The 14447-nt window shown below is 39.3% G+C and overlaps 1 protein-coding gene across 1 annotated transcript in view; it reads left to right on the top strand.

Annotated features, from left to right (window-relative positions):
* ext2 (exostosin glycosyltransferase 2) overlaps nt 1–14447 on the top strand; it is a 52099-nt gene that overhangs the window by 10781 nt on the left and 26871 nt on the right. The window contains exons 5-8 of the mRNA XM_057850406.1: nt 747–863; nt 963–1158; nt 1235–1374; nt 1455–1548. Coding sequence (XP_057706389.1) covers nt 747–863; nt 963–1158; nt 1235–1374; nt 1455–1548 — 547 coding nt within the window. The remainder of the gene's footprint in view (nt 1–746; nt 864–962; nt 1159–1234; nt 1375–1454; nt 1549–14447) is intronic.

The raw sequence follows: 14447 nt of genomic DNA, 5'->3' as shown, positions 1-14447 counted from the left end.
TTTTGAACTTGTTTCATGAAGTGATAGTAACAGTGGTAATCATTGTCAAGCAGTTCCAAAAAGCCACTTTTCAACAAATGCAGATTGCAGCATATGTGGAGATTGAGGGGAGGCAGGCGGGGCAGTACCCCTCATAGTGGCCGAAAAGTCTAATTGCATGTAATTGACTTTCCTGTACAGCATATGAAAGTAAGAATGAAGACCTAGCTGGGAAAATGTTGTCTATAAAAGTCGGAAAGCAGCAAAACAAACAAAAATGAATGAAATGAGCAAGAAGCCTACAAAGTATTTCATAATGGGTCAAACTTATTTTTTGAACAGATCATGTGACTAGCACTTTAAAGACCTTTACCCTACTAAATGAGCATATATCTTGTAATTTTATTGTTGAAACTGCATTTCGGGGTCATCAACATGCTTTGCCCCTCCCTCCCACAAATGTCAAAATCCGCCTATGGATTGCAGGAAGTTGTGTGTGATGCAGTCTATTCTCAACACGTATTGGCTGTGTGTCCGACTTGGGTTACATGAAAAACAAATGTTGCGTTGTCAGGATAAGCAATGCCCAGATCCACACATTTGCATTGACTTTTATGATGGTAATCACGTTGTGCGACTAATTCAAGTCGCATCCAATGTCAATGCAAAGACTGTAAGGGGATGGTAACCAAACAATTTGGCAGGCATCTTTTTTTTCTTCGTTTTTTACAATTGTCGTTTGAGTCAAGGATGATATTTCTGTTTAGAGCGCTCCTGGCTGGAGGTGGTTTCTCTACATGGACTTACAGACAAGGTTACGATGTCAGCATCCCAGTTTACAGCCCACTCTCTGCTGATGTTGAGCTGCCTGAGCGACAGCCTGGGTGAGCTCATCGCCAATGTGCAGATTAATTGTGTGTTGTTATGACATTGTCACTCATCTAAAGTAATTGTAATTAAATTTATGGCCTTCACTCCTGCAGGCCTCGCCGTTACTTCATCCTGTCATCTCAAACAGCCATTCACCGGGAGTACCGGGCTGAACTCGAACGCCTGAAAGAGGAAAATGGCGAGGCTCTGCTCCTGTTGGACAAGTGTAGCAACCTCTCCCAGGGAGCTGCCGCTGCTCGAAAGCGCTGTTACAAAGGGCAGGTGTATGAGTACCCGCAGATCCTGCAGGTTAGTTTGTCAAGTTCTCACTAATGGATTTTCAGCATAAAACACAAAATGATTGTCCTTCAACAATGTCTTGCAGGAATCTTCTTTTTGCGTGGTGCTGAGGGGTGCACGTTTGGGTCAAGCAGCTCTGAGTGATGTTCTGCAAGCTGGTTGTGTTCCCGTCATCCTCGCCGACTCCTACATCCTTCCTTTTTCAGAAGTTCTTGACTGGAAAAGGTTGGTGAAATTCAGTCAGTCTCTTACTAAGCATGAAAGTCATCCACTCTCATCTTATGTTGTGTTTGTTATTGCCACAGAGCTTCAGTGGTTATTCCAGAGGAGAAGCTTTCAGAGATGTACACCATCTTAAAGAGTATTCCGCATAGACAAGTGGAGGAAATGCAGAGACAGGTACTATCACAGTGGTTTGACACATTTTTGCTTTTTAGCTTTCCAGTGAGTAGAAGTCAAATTTGATGTTAAACCAATATCAGTATCGGCAGGGGGCGTCGACCTGGCCCGAAATGGTGGTATCGGTATCGGCGAGTACCAACAAATAGCGCGCCGATACCATTTACTGGCATCACTTGAACGCAGCTATACTATCCTCACCAAGATGCTACGGCTCAGTCCTGGCTATACAGCGAGCTAAACTCCCAAACGACGATGCAGGACATCGGTATGATTTTTTTGACTTTATTTTGTCGTTGATCCTAACGTCATAACTTGAACAATGAAAATAGAAATCAAACAACTTCATCCTCAGTAACAAACATGTCCGCAACGACGCAAATCTGCGATGATTAGCGGCTAATACAGTAGTTCTGCAGATATTTTACAAGCATCAAAAAGGCATATAGGCTCGTAGCTGTGTTTTTCACACTCACTAGCTCGCGCACTCGCTCGGAGGCTATCTACAGAGGCAATGCCTGCACGTATAGTCTTTTGTATTGTTCTTGTGTGTTTCCAATCGCAATCGGACACTTAAAGCTAGTTGTGTGGTTGGATGGATGATGTGCGGACGATGGCGAACGCATGCTAACGGTTTGTGAATGTCATAACTGTATTAGCAGCTAATCAACGCGGATTTGCGTTGTTGCGAACACGTTTGTTACTGAGGACAAAGTTGATTGTTTCATTTCTATTTTTAGTTTCATTCTTCAAGTGATGACGTTAGGATCAATGGCAAAATAAAGACAAAAAATCATACCGATGTCCTACATCGTCATCTGGGAGTATACAGCGAGCTAAACCCCCAAATGAACATCCAAACAACTACACCACTGGCTTTAAGTGTCCGATCGCAAGTGGAAACACACAACAACAATACAAAAGACGATACATACAGGCGTTGCCTCTGTAGTTATTTTACAAGCATCAAAAATGCAGTTAGGCTTGCAGCTGTGTTTATCTTTCTCACTAGCTCTCTCACTCGCTCAGATGCTTCGTATCTGCGCGTCTTCTTCTGGCGTTTAAAGTGCCTGTGACACGAAAAAGCATGTTTATTTCATAATACACGCGGTATTTTATGCTCCTGAATGATATGGACCGCTTGGATGCGTGTGGAAGCGATCGCTATATTTATTTAGTTTTTTGAATCCCGCGCCAGGAAAATGAGTGACTTCCGGCTTCGGTCTTGCATTGAGGAGGAGGGCGCTGTGACGTGTACGGTAGAAGACGTCCTCTTCACTATACAGCGTACTGCTGTGTATGGGGACAAAGGATTCAGCTGATTTTGCGGATTAATATGTTTATTTTTCGCATCACGCCAGCCAAACGGCTGCAGAAAAATCATTCTGTATGAGGGAGAGGCGTATGCGCCTTTTTGGAGTTTCAAAAGGTTCCCATTCACCGTGGATATTTACTGTGGGACCATTGGACTTACGAGGAAGTGAGTAAACATCTTGTTTTGTATTATGTCAAATACGAATACAGCGGTTACAAAGTAAACACTACAAACTTCCTTTAAATGAAGGACTACTTACGTTTGATCATTGATAGGCATGTAAAAAGCTGTCCTAATGCTCATTAGCAGCAGCACGTTAGCGGCACAATAACTCCAGCCACCCTCCTCCGGGGAACGAACTGTAAATTGCTCTCCGCCGAGCGGTTTGCCGATCCGCGACGACAATAGACAACCGGGTCGTCATGTCAAATAATCCAGGATAGTTATGTGTGATTTTCCGCTTTGAAGACTTTGAAACATCACTCGGTTCGGGTTAGCATGTCGGCTAGCTGTCACGCCTTCTGGTTTGTTTACATTCTCCGAAGCCGGGGAAGGGAAATGACATATGTTCGATCTAGGTGTCATAAAATATAGTTCGGGAGGTGCGACAGTAAAGGTGAAGTCGACAGTTTTGACCATTATGGAGTAATTTTGCCATGTCGTCCTGAATAAATGCATTTTTATTATTTCATATTCCATTGAGCACCAGACTGTTATTTGTCATGACCATGCCATTTATTTGGCAATTGGGGAAAATACTTGGATAAAAAGAATATCCTGTAAAAATATTGAAGTAAAGAGACAGAAACAATGACATTTTGCCGCTCTCTTCGTCGCGTTTTCCTCATTGTGAATAGTTCCCCCTCGACGGGCTGACTGGTCCTTCTCAAGCCATTTATATTGCTATTGGGGAAAAATACTTGGATAAAAAGAATATCCTGTAAAAATATTGGAGTAGAGAGACTGAAACAATGACATTTTGCGGCTTTCTTCGTCACATTTTCCTCGTTCTGAATAATTCCCCCTCAATGGGCTGAATAGTAAAATCGATGAGCCCAGTCTACCGCTGACGTCATCCACCTGTTGGGGACGCTAAAGCCCTATAATGGTAGGCGTGGCTATCCGGCAGATTAAAAGGCGAATTTCTCGTCATCTGTGCTTTGCTAAATTGTTGTATATAGTCGAATCGTCTCAAAAAATAATTCTTATTCACATAATAATGCCGTTTAAGACTTTTTTTCTCGTGTCGTATGCTCTTTAAGCACGCTCTTCTTCGTGTGAGCAAGTGCAAGTGCGCCCCACTTAGAATAGAATAGAAAAGCCCTTTATTGTCATTGTACACTTGTACAATGAAATTGTGGAGCATCTCCCTTTACAGTGCAGGATACGTTAAAATCTCAAAAGTGACTTCCAAGTATAAAGTATAAAATCTAAATAAATATAAATATTAAATGTGTATGAGGAGAGGTGTATGATAGATGGACAGGATGCTATGATCAATTATTATTAAATTATTATTTGTGACCCACACCAGGTATGCAATAAAAAATTCTACTGGATTCACTTTGTATTAGTCTTTTTCCTGTTTCACAAAGGTAAGCAGCAGCCTGACAAAGCAATGATAGCAATGATTTCACATCCAAGTATGTCGCTGTTCAGATAAACCGCATATACCAGTGTGTGTGTGTATATATATATATATATATATAAATATTAGGGCTGTCAAATGATTAAAATTTTTAATCGAGTTAATTACAGCTTAAAAATTAATTAATTGTAATTAATCGCAATTAATCGCAATTCAAACCATCTATAAAATATGCCATATTTTTCTGTAAATTATTGTTGGAATGGAAAGATAAGACAAGATGGATATATACATTCAACATACGGTACATAAGGACTGTATTTGGTTATTATAACAATAAATCAACAAGACGGCATTAACATTATTAACATTCTGTTAAAGTGATCCATGGATAGAAAAACTTGTAGTTCTTAAAAGATGAATATTAGTACAAGTTATAGAAATGTTATATTAAAACGCCTCTTAATGTTTTCGTTTTAATAAAATTTGTAAAAATTTTCAATCAAAAAAAAACTAGTAGCCCTATTCTGTCCTCAATGTGTGTGAGTACACAAATTGACAGATAGTGAACATAAGTTCCAAAAAGAAATCAGACGGTGTGGCAAAGTTGCATGGGCTTTACTGAAGTCATCTCTTTTTGACAGGAGCACGTTTCTTGTATTTTTGTAAAACTGAAAATAACAAGGCAATGTGTCAATAACTTGCATAAATCACAAAATAACAAAATGTACACACGCGTGTCCATTTGAGCAGTAGCACTAGCCAATTAGCTCACAAGCATCTAACAATGTAACTGCATTTCACCATATATGTGAACAAATTCAAATACACATCATCAATAACTATCTAATGCTCATGAATATAAACAAAGGAGGAATATCACTCACAAGCGATGCATGTATTAGACACAAACAGTGTGATGGGGCTATGAGAACTGCCAGTACTGAACACTGGATGCGGACGTTAGCACACAAATCTAACTCCATATTAGCTGGTCTGAATAGCACTGTCTATTAGTGTGCGTTCGCGTCGACATATAATCACGTCAGAAAAGCGCGCCGAAACCCAAATAATCAGCTGCACTGAATCGCCAGCAGAGGGCGACATTATGCCACATAACATATGCAAGTCACACCCAAGCGCCAGCAGAGGGCGGAAAAACTCCATAAAAGACAATTAACAAGTTGGCCTTTCACTGTACTGACATTTAAATCTGTCTGAGCGGGCCTAGTGCGTTAATTGCGTCAAATATTTTAACATGATTAATTTAAAAAATTAATTAACGCCCGTTAATGCGATAATTTTGACAGCCCTAATCAGTGTTGTTAATAACGGCGTTACAATATAACGGCGTTACTAACCGCGTTATTTTTTTCAGTAGTGGGTAATCTAATTAATTACTTTTCTCATCTTGGCAATGCCGTTACCGTTACTGAGGACGGAAAGGCATGCGTTACTATGCGTTACTATATTGGTCGAAAAGTCTGAGGGAGACTGACTCACCGAGACGACAGAGCAGAGCAGGAGCGGGGAGGAGGCAAGAAAGTTGTGACGCCGAGCAAACGCGATGCTAGGTAGCTCCAATAATACATGTTGTAGCCGATAGCCGGACAAACTACGCCCGCATGTTATGGTAGATATGGTAGACATGGTAGATATCCCATATACTGTATATAGATATAACTAGATGCAAAATGACAGCCGCCATCTTAAAGCAGTAGGCTTTTTAGGACGGCTCTGTTGTAGAGAACCTTCCTCGCGAACCTAAGTAACTTTTTATCTAAAATACTTCTAAATCGGCAAAATCTTGACTTGAATCTTTAAATGATGAAACAGTTTTAAAACTTTCATATGTCGAAAGTAGAGAGAAGGGAACTAATGCAATAATGGGAGCAATTTTAACAACTTTTAACAGTTGATTCAGGGTAAAGGGTAAATTAGGGTAAAGAATTGGGCTCGGGCCAATTGTACCAAAAACCTCCACAAAAAACTTCACATAGTGTGGCCAATGTTTTTTTTTTTTTTTTTTTTTTTTTTTCCTCGGAAAAAAAAAAAAGTAATTATCACCAATTACTTTGCCAAGTAACTGATTACTCTTACATTCAGGTAATTGAGTTAGTAACGCAATTACTTTTTGGGAGAAGTAATTTGTAACTATAATTAATTACTTTTTTTCAGTAAGATTAACAACACTGGCCCTAATATATCATCAGAGGTTGCGCTAGACATTTTCGTTGTCTGTCATTTTGACTGACAGGGTCATAAAAATCCGGTCATAGTCTATTTTTACCCGTCACTTAAATTTTTAAAATGATAATGATGACATATTCAATAGTATTTAGTTTTCATTCATTTTTAATTAATATTGTAACGCTTGCTTGGCGGCGAAAAATTAGACACGGAAGTCGTGGTATTTTTCTCCCTTTTTACTTTGCTTACCGCCAACAACTCCGCCCCCAAAAAAAGAAGAAAAAAGAAAAAAAAAAAGAGGCAACGATATAGACCCCAATCACCAACGTCACACAATGATCTTAATTGTGGTTGTCAACCCAAAATCTTCTAAATATATATTAAATGCATCTTACCAGATATAAAATGACTACTACATAGTCTGTGGTGATCGTTTGGTGCCCAGATTTCTTGTCGAATAACAGCAGTCCATCTCGCTCTCATCTTCGGGTCTCTCAGAATACGGTAGAACTTCAAGTCTCTCCGTCTATCTTCTCTGTTACAGCAACCAACCGCCACACACGCCTTCACCATTTTGATTATTGATATTAACGAGCAGAAAAACACGCCGTAATAGGAGGCATGTACGTAGCGGTAATGTGTAAACATGACGAACTGACACACAATATGGCGGCTCCAGTCAGGGGGGCGGAGTTGTGACGTCATGTGATTGGGGTCTATACACAGGCGGCAATCTTGTCCATCAATTGGATGACGCGCTGGCACACCGGGTGCACCAATAAGAACCTCGCGTTGATGTGTCAATCACGGTGCCACCGCCAGACCCCGGTGACGCTACAATATTCTGACAGAAGAGCCAACGACGTCATGCATTAAGAGAGACAATAGCTAACTAGAAACTGCAATTTCGGGAGAAATTACACACCTTGGTCTTTCCTCTGTGGAGATACAGATCTTAGCCCCACTCAGGTCTATCAATAGAATGGATCATAATGCCAGTCATTGGCAAAAAAAAAAAGTAAAAGCCGTTAGAAATGAATGGGAGAATTGGACGTCCATGGACGTCAATGGCGGCACCTTTCATAATTGTTAATGGAATCGGGGAAGGTTGGGGGACACGTCCTAATGATATCTAGTCATTTTCTGTTGATTTGGGAAAAAAAAAAAAAATCCCATTGAAAATGAATGGGAAAAATTTTGGACGTCCATGGACGTCAATGGTATCAACTTACATAAGCGTCAATGGAATCCAAGTACATTGGCATCAATAGAATGAAAAAACATGAAGAAATGCCATTGGAAATTAATGGGAAGTTTGGACGTCCGTGGACGTCAATGGCATCACCCTCCATAAGCAGCAATGCAATCGGGGACATTTGGGGGACACGTCCTAATGATATCTACTCATTTTCTGTTGATTTGGGGAAAAAAAATAAATTTCCATTGAAAATGAATGGGAAAAATTTTGGACGTCCATGGACGTCAATGGTATCAACTTACATAAGCGTCAATGGAATCCAAGTACATTGGCATCAATAGAATGAACAAACATGAAGAAATGCCTTTGGAAATGAATGGGAAGTTTGGACGTCCATGGACGTCAATGGCATCACCCCCCATAAGCGGCAATGCAATCGGGGACATTTGGGGGACACGTCCTAATGATATCTAGTCATTTTCTGTTGATTTGGGGAAAAAAAAAAATTTCCCATTGAAAATGAATGGGAAAAATTTTGGACGTCCATGGACGTCAATGGTATCAACTTACATAAGCGTCAATGGAATCCAAGTACATTGGCATCAATAGAATGAACAAACATGAAGAAATGCCATTGGAAATTAATGGGAAGTTTGGACGTCCGTGGACGTCAATGGCATCACCCTCCATAAGCAGCAATGCAATCGGGCACATTTGGGGGAAACGTCCTATTGATATCTAGTCATTTTCTGTTGATTTGGGGAAAAAAAAAAAATTCCCATTGAAAATGAATGGGTAAAATTTTGGACGTCCATGGACGTCAATGGCAGCACCCCCCATAAGCGTCAATGGAGTTGGGGACGTTTGGGGTATACGTCCTATTGATATCTGGTCATTTTCTGTTGATTTGGAGAAATGTAGTTTTTTCCCCATTGAAAATGAATGGGAAAAATTTTGGACGTCCATGTAAGTCAATGGCAGCACCCCCTATAAGCGTCAATGGAGTTGGGGACGTTTGGGGGACACGTCCTATTGATATCTGGTCATTTTCTGTTGATTTGGGGAAATGTAGTTTTTTCCCCATTGAAAATGAATGGGAAAAATTTTGGACGTCCATGGCCGTCAATGGCATCGACATCCATATAGTCAATTGAATCCAAGAACATTGGCATCAATAGATTCCACATGCATGGCCGTCAATGGCAATGCAATGTAAAGTCCATTGGAAATCCTATTGAAAGTGAATGGGAACTTTTCCCATTAGAAATGAATGGGATAGTTTTTGGCAAATATCCGGGGAACCGTAAATTTTTTCCAAATTCTGTATACAACTTTTATGCCCCTCACCGTCCCGGAATTTTTGATGCCCAAATTATGTGATTTGGTCAAAAATTGTAGGACTAGATACATTTTGAAACTTTTTTTTTTCACGGAAAATTGCCGTTTACGGACGAACGGAAAAATTTTCGGGGCCATTTGTAAAGTTTCCTGTGTCACGCGAAAATTCCGGTCGTGCCGATACTTGAACGGTGCCGATCGGTCTAACGGTTCGGGCTGTGAAGCGCGCGTTTTTTTTCCATTCAAAATGAATAGGAAAGTTTTTGGCAAATTTCCGGGGAACCGTAAATTTTTGCCAAATTCTGTATACAACTTTTATGCCCCTCACCGTCCCGGAATTTTTGATGCCCAAATTATGTGATTTGGTCAAAAATTGTAGGACTAGATACATTTTGAAACTTTTTTTTTTTTTTTCGGAAAATTGCCGTTTACGGGCGAACGGAAAATTTTTCGGGGCCGTTTGAAAAATTCCCATCGTCGCGCGAAAATTCCGGTCGTGCCGATACTTGAACGGTACCGATCGGAGGTACGGTTCGGGCTGTGCGGCGCGCCGAAAAAAACGTCAACAATTATTGACCTATAATAATAATAAAAAAAAGTACAATAAAGTTGTACAACAACATAACCTTGTTCTTTCCTTCAGAAAGACCAAGGTAATTAATATGCTAACTCGCCACCCTGTGGTCTGGGGTGTGAATTGCAACCTGTCAAAATGACGGACGGACTTCAGTTTTTTCCGTCACCGTTTTAAAAAAACGGTCAACGACGGAAAATATCCGGTTAACGTGACCCCTGATTAACATGTATTTGTATTGAACCGTTTCGGTACGGGGTGCTCGGTTCGGAACGGAGGCGTACCGAACAAGTTTCTGACGTAATTAGGCCTGTCGCGATAACAAATTTTAGTGTGCGATAATTATTCTCATAAATTATTGCGATATGCGATATTATTGCGCCCCCCCCCCCCCCCCAATTTTTGTTAACCAATTTACAATAACACAGTGCGAATACAGTATATATTAATACATCAAGTACACCCATTTAAACACAATAAATATTTACTCTTAAATTCAAATATACTTTTTAAGAAATCACAACTAAAAACAATAGACCCTGCCTCTTAAGTAAAAAACAATATTGATACCGCACAGAATAAATAAAATGTGTTTTTAAAAAGAAATTGCACTTAATAACTTAAGCATTTAGGAAAATGAAAACTTTTCCCGTAATAGCTTCTGCAATGGTGTTCCATAGGGATGCAACGATACAGTTAAGTCATGGTTCGGTACGAATTTTGATACAGGGGACACGATTTTCGATCCGATTCAATACATTTAATGCTCTGTAAAAAAAATAACAATTGTATTTTTTGTTTCATTTTTTTGTTGTTTTTTTTTTTTTTTTGCTAACGAGCAAAAATTAAATTGCCATCATATAAACATGCATTTTAGTGCATAATATTTACGTGCTTACTTCTTACTGATATGAAAAAAATTTGTATAAAAGTGCTGAGAACAATCTTTACTGTTTGTAAAGTGAGGCAGGGCACACCGTTGATTGCTACAGCTCTCTTAGCAGCTAGGTTTACTACATGAGCAAGACATCCTATTTATGGTCCGAATCCATCTGTGTCACATACTGAATTAACAATATTTGCAACATTATCTATAGTCACTGGTATGGATTGATTTGGTCTTCTTAACCTCATGTGACAAATGACAGTTTAGAATTCATCGATGTAGTATATGGACTACATGTCCCATAATCACTCTGGGCTCACGTAGCCAGTGGCATGGGAGGAAGCACATCTAGTTTGCCATTTCATGATATCTAGTGCGCGCGCGCAACCGCGCATTAAAAAAGTTAGCAAGCGCCGCTGAAGTCACGTCTGCTCATTACTACACAACACCAGCATATGACGGCTTTCATAAACAGGACGAGATTGAAGCACAGCGCTCTTAATTTCATTCAGCTGTTCGTTGTCAAAGTGAGGTTATTCGTAGCAGCCAAGTCGGTAACAATGTTTTGGCGGACTTTGTTGTAAATATCCAGCGTGCCGAAAAATAGCCGCCCCGCGTGAAAGGTCACTCCTGACGGGAGCGCCCAAACGTCAACAACACCGGCGAGCTATAGATGGTCCACAGTCACTCCGGAGCACTGACGCGGCCGGTATACGTTGAACAATGGGATATAATGGGAACGATTGGCTCCGGCACTAGTTTTTGCCGGACCTGGAACGAAGATGCATTTTGCGCAGTTGGTAACGAACTTTTAACAGCACGTCTGCCGCACGCGCGCACACACGTGCACGCGAGGCGATAAATCGCAGCGGAAAAATTACCGCCTTCATTTTTATATATCGCGCGATAAATGGAATTATTGCATATTGCGACAGGCTTACACGTAATGTAACCCTTACTTTTTGAGGATGTGAGTTGATCGGGTTACAGTTTCTTTGTGTAGATTATATTTACTCCGTCTTCTCTACTATAATGAGGACCAACACGGACAGTATATAACCCAGAAACGTCAACGGCGCGACAACGTGACCCCAGCGAGAACGCAGTGGAACGCGGGCGTTAAAGTCAATCAGCCAATGCACACCAGTCGCAGTGCGGCCGCGTGTTAGACACGTCCCAGAAGCGGCTCAACGTGACACACGCGAAAAGAACGGCAGAGTTTATTATTTGACGCGAGACGCGGCCCTCCTTCGTCAAATACTACTACCGGTAGCTAGGATCGGGCGGACCGGAAGTCATTCATGTAAAAATACGGTGGATCCGGTCAATTTTCAAACTAATATGAAATCGTAACCTACTGTTTGAGTCCATCAGATCTCTTGAGTGGTAGATCGGGGCACAGTTGACTTGTCTTTGTTGATTTACTGCTGTCTTCTCTGCAATAATAATAATAACCAACACGGCCCGTGTTCAATACAAAACCCTCCTACCACAACAAAACAAGTAGGAACTAATATTCACATAGGAACTAAATTTACAACATAAAATATACAATATAAATGAATACTACATCACATTTGTAAAATATAAACACATAATAAAATAAATAATCGCCCATTTAAATCAAATAAATTTAAATGAGCCAAAATACCTGTAATTAAATAATAAGAATAATACACAGATCCTGCTTGCACAATTGAATTGATTAATTTCTGTGTGGCACTTTAACTTGAGAAAATCGACCAATAAAGCTTTTGAAAATCGTTTATAAGAAAAAAAAATATTCATTGAGGCATTTCATTTGTAAAATACATGTTAAAATCTTTGTCATTGGGATTGCTTTTCTCTTTAGCAAAGGACTTATTTTTTCTTTCAGAAAGAAAGCTGACCAATACGCGGGGTCTGAAAGGCAAATTGTTGTTGGATTATTACCTTTAAATACCCGCTACTTTTTGAGGGGAATTCTAGCTTTTTATAGGTTAATGTTCCTATTGTTCAAAGCACAAAAGTGTGTAATAAACTAGCACATTTATATTTTGCATTTTGTTTTCTTACTGTACCGAAAATAAACCGAACCGTTACCTCAACACCGAGGTACGTACCGAACCGAGATTTTTGTGTACCGTTACACCCCTGATATATATATGTATATACCGTATTGGCCCGAATATAAGACGACCCCGATTATAAGACGACCCCCTCTTTTTCAAGACTCAAGTTTGAAAAAAGACTTTTTCAACACCAAATTAATTTTTATACAGAAAATAATTACAATACATCTGAAACAAATGATTATAACAATATATTTGAGAGAAAAGGCATTTAATTTCGTATTCAAAACTTAATATCTGAACATTTAAACATTTAACATTTAAATGTGTAAACTAAAGTGCAATCAAATTCATAAATGAATGGCTTCTGGTTTTTGAAATATAAATAAGAAAAAAATATTGTGATAAAACAAAATTGCAATAACTGCATTAATTATCAAAGTGAAGTCTAACTGCAACTGAAGTTCAGCATTCGATTAATTGATGACTGGCGCCATCCAGCGTCGTGAATGGGTATATGCCTAGGCCGCAGTTTTTTTTTGTTTTTTTTTTAGGCCGCAGTTATAAGACGTCCCCCAGGTTTTCATTCTTACTTTAATGCAAAAAACACCGTCTTATATTCGGGCCAATACGGTATATATTTTTTTTTCAAACAGTGGTGTCAGAATAATATCGGTATCGGCTGATACTGCACAGCCAGGTATCGATATCGGGGCCAAAAAATGGTATCGGTGCAGCACTAGTACAGTTCATAATGAAATACATGGTGTAGACACACAGGGAGTAGTCTTGCATAATTGAGTAGCATATTTTAAATTTTATCCTTCATGTCTGCATTTTAAAATGAATAGCAGACTCCTAATTTGATTTTACCATTCAATTGTGGTGTATCTACCACAGCAAAGAGAGGATAGTTGATTTTAATTCCCTTGCATCAACTATAATCAATTTACCAATTATATGACTGAACACTGGCACTTCTTTTTAAACTATGGGCTGTGTAATGAGTTGGGTGTCAAGTTGCGTCTAACAAGATCAGAAACATGGCAAGATTACGCTTTCCAAAACCCCGCGTTCACTGAGAATAAACCCCGATAAACTGTGTACCACCATTCAAAGGCTTAAAAACAACCAATTCTTTTCAATTACATAACTGCAAACATCTGTCTGACTTGCGTAGCAGCTGCCATCTGAAGCATCTGTAAAGTTTGATATGCTACATCTAATATAAATGTGGTGAGGGACTTGTTCTATAATTTAGAAAAAATAATTAAACGGTCTCATTGAGTTTATAGAGCCAATGCAATTAAATTGATGGTATTATACTAGTATACTAGTATGTTTAAATTGTAGTAAAGTGCTGCTGCTTATTGTGCAATTGATCAATGTTACCAGCAGAGGGCTCACAAGTCTTGCTAACTAGAAATTTGGTTACAATTTGGAAAAAATAAGGTCAGGTCGTGCTTACTTAATCTTAAATGTGTTAAGGGTATCAAAATAATGTGAGAAAATCAATGCTTAATTTAATTATTGCAGTTGTTTATGTTTCATACGTAATCACATTATTTGACCCAAAATATTTTAGGCTTTTATCAAATATCATCATCAATCGTGTTTTTGTGTCAGTTTTGTTGAACACATTTGAATTTCCTGCTGTCAATACATAAAATAATTTTGTTTTAGTACTTTTGGTTAATTGTCATTAAAATGTATTTGTTATATAGTGTACTTAAAGTAATTGATAGGTTGGGCTGCCATT

Source organism: Corythoichthys intestinalis, chromosome 1 (genome assembly GCF_030265065.1).
Source record: "Corythoichthys intestinalis isolate RoL2023-P3 chromosome 1, ASM3026506v1, whole genome shotgun sequence".
NCBI lineage: Eukaryota > Metazoa > Chordata > Actinopteri > Syngnathiformes > Syngnathidae > Corythoichthys > Corythoichthys intestinalis.
The sequence above is the reverse complement of the archived record's forward strand: the minus strand, read 5'-3'. Positions and strand labels throughout refer to the sequence as shown.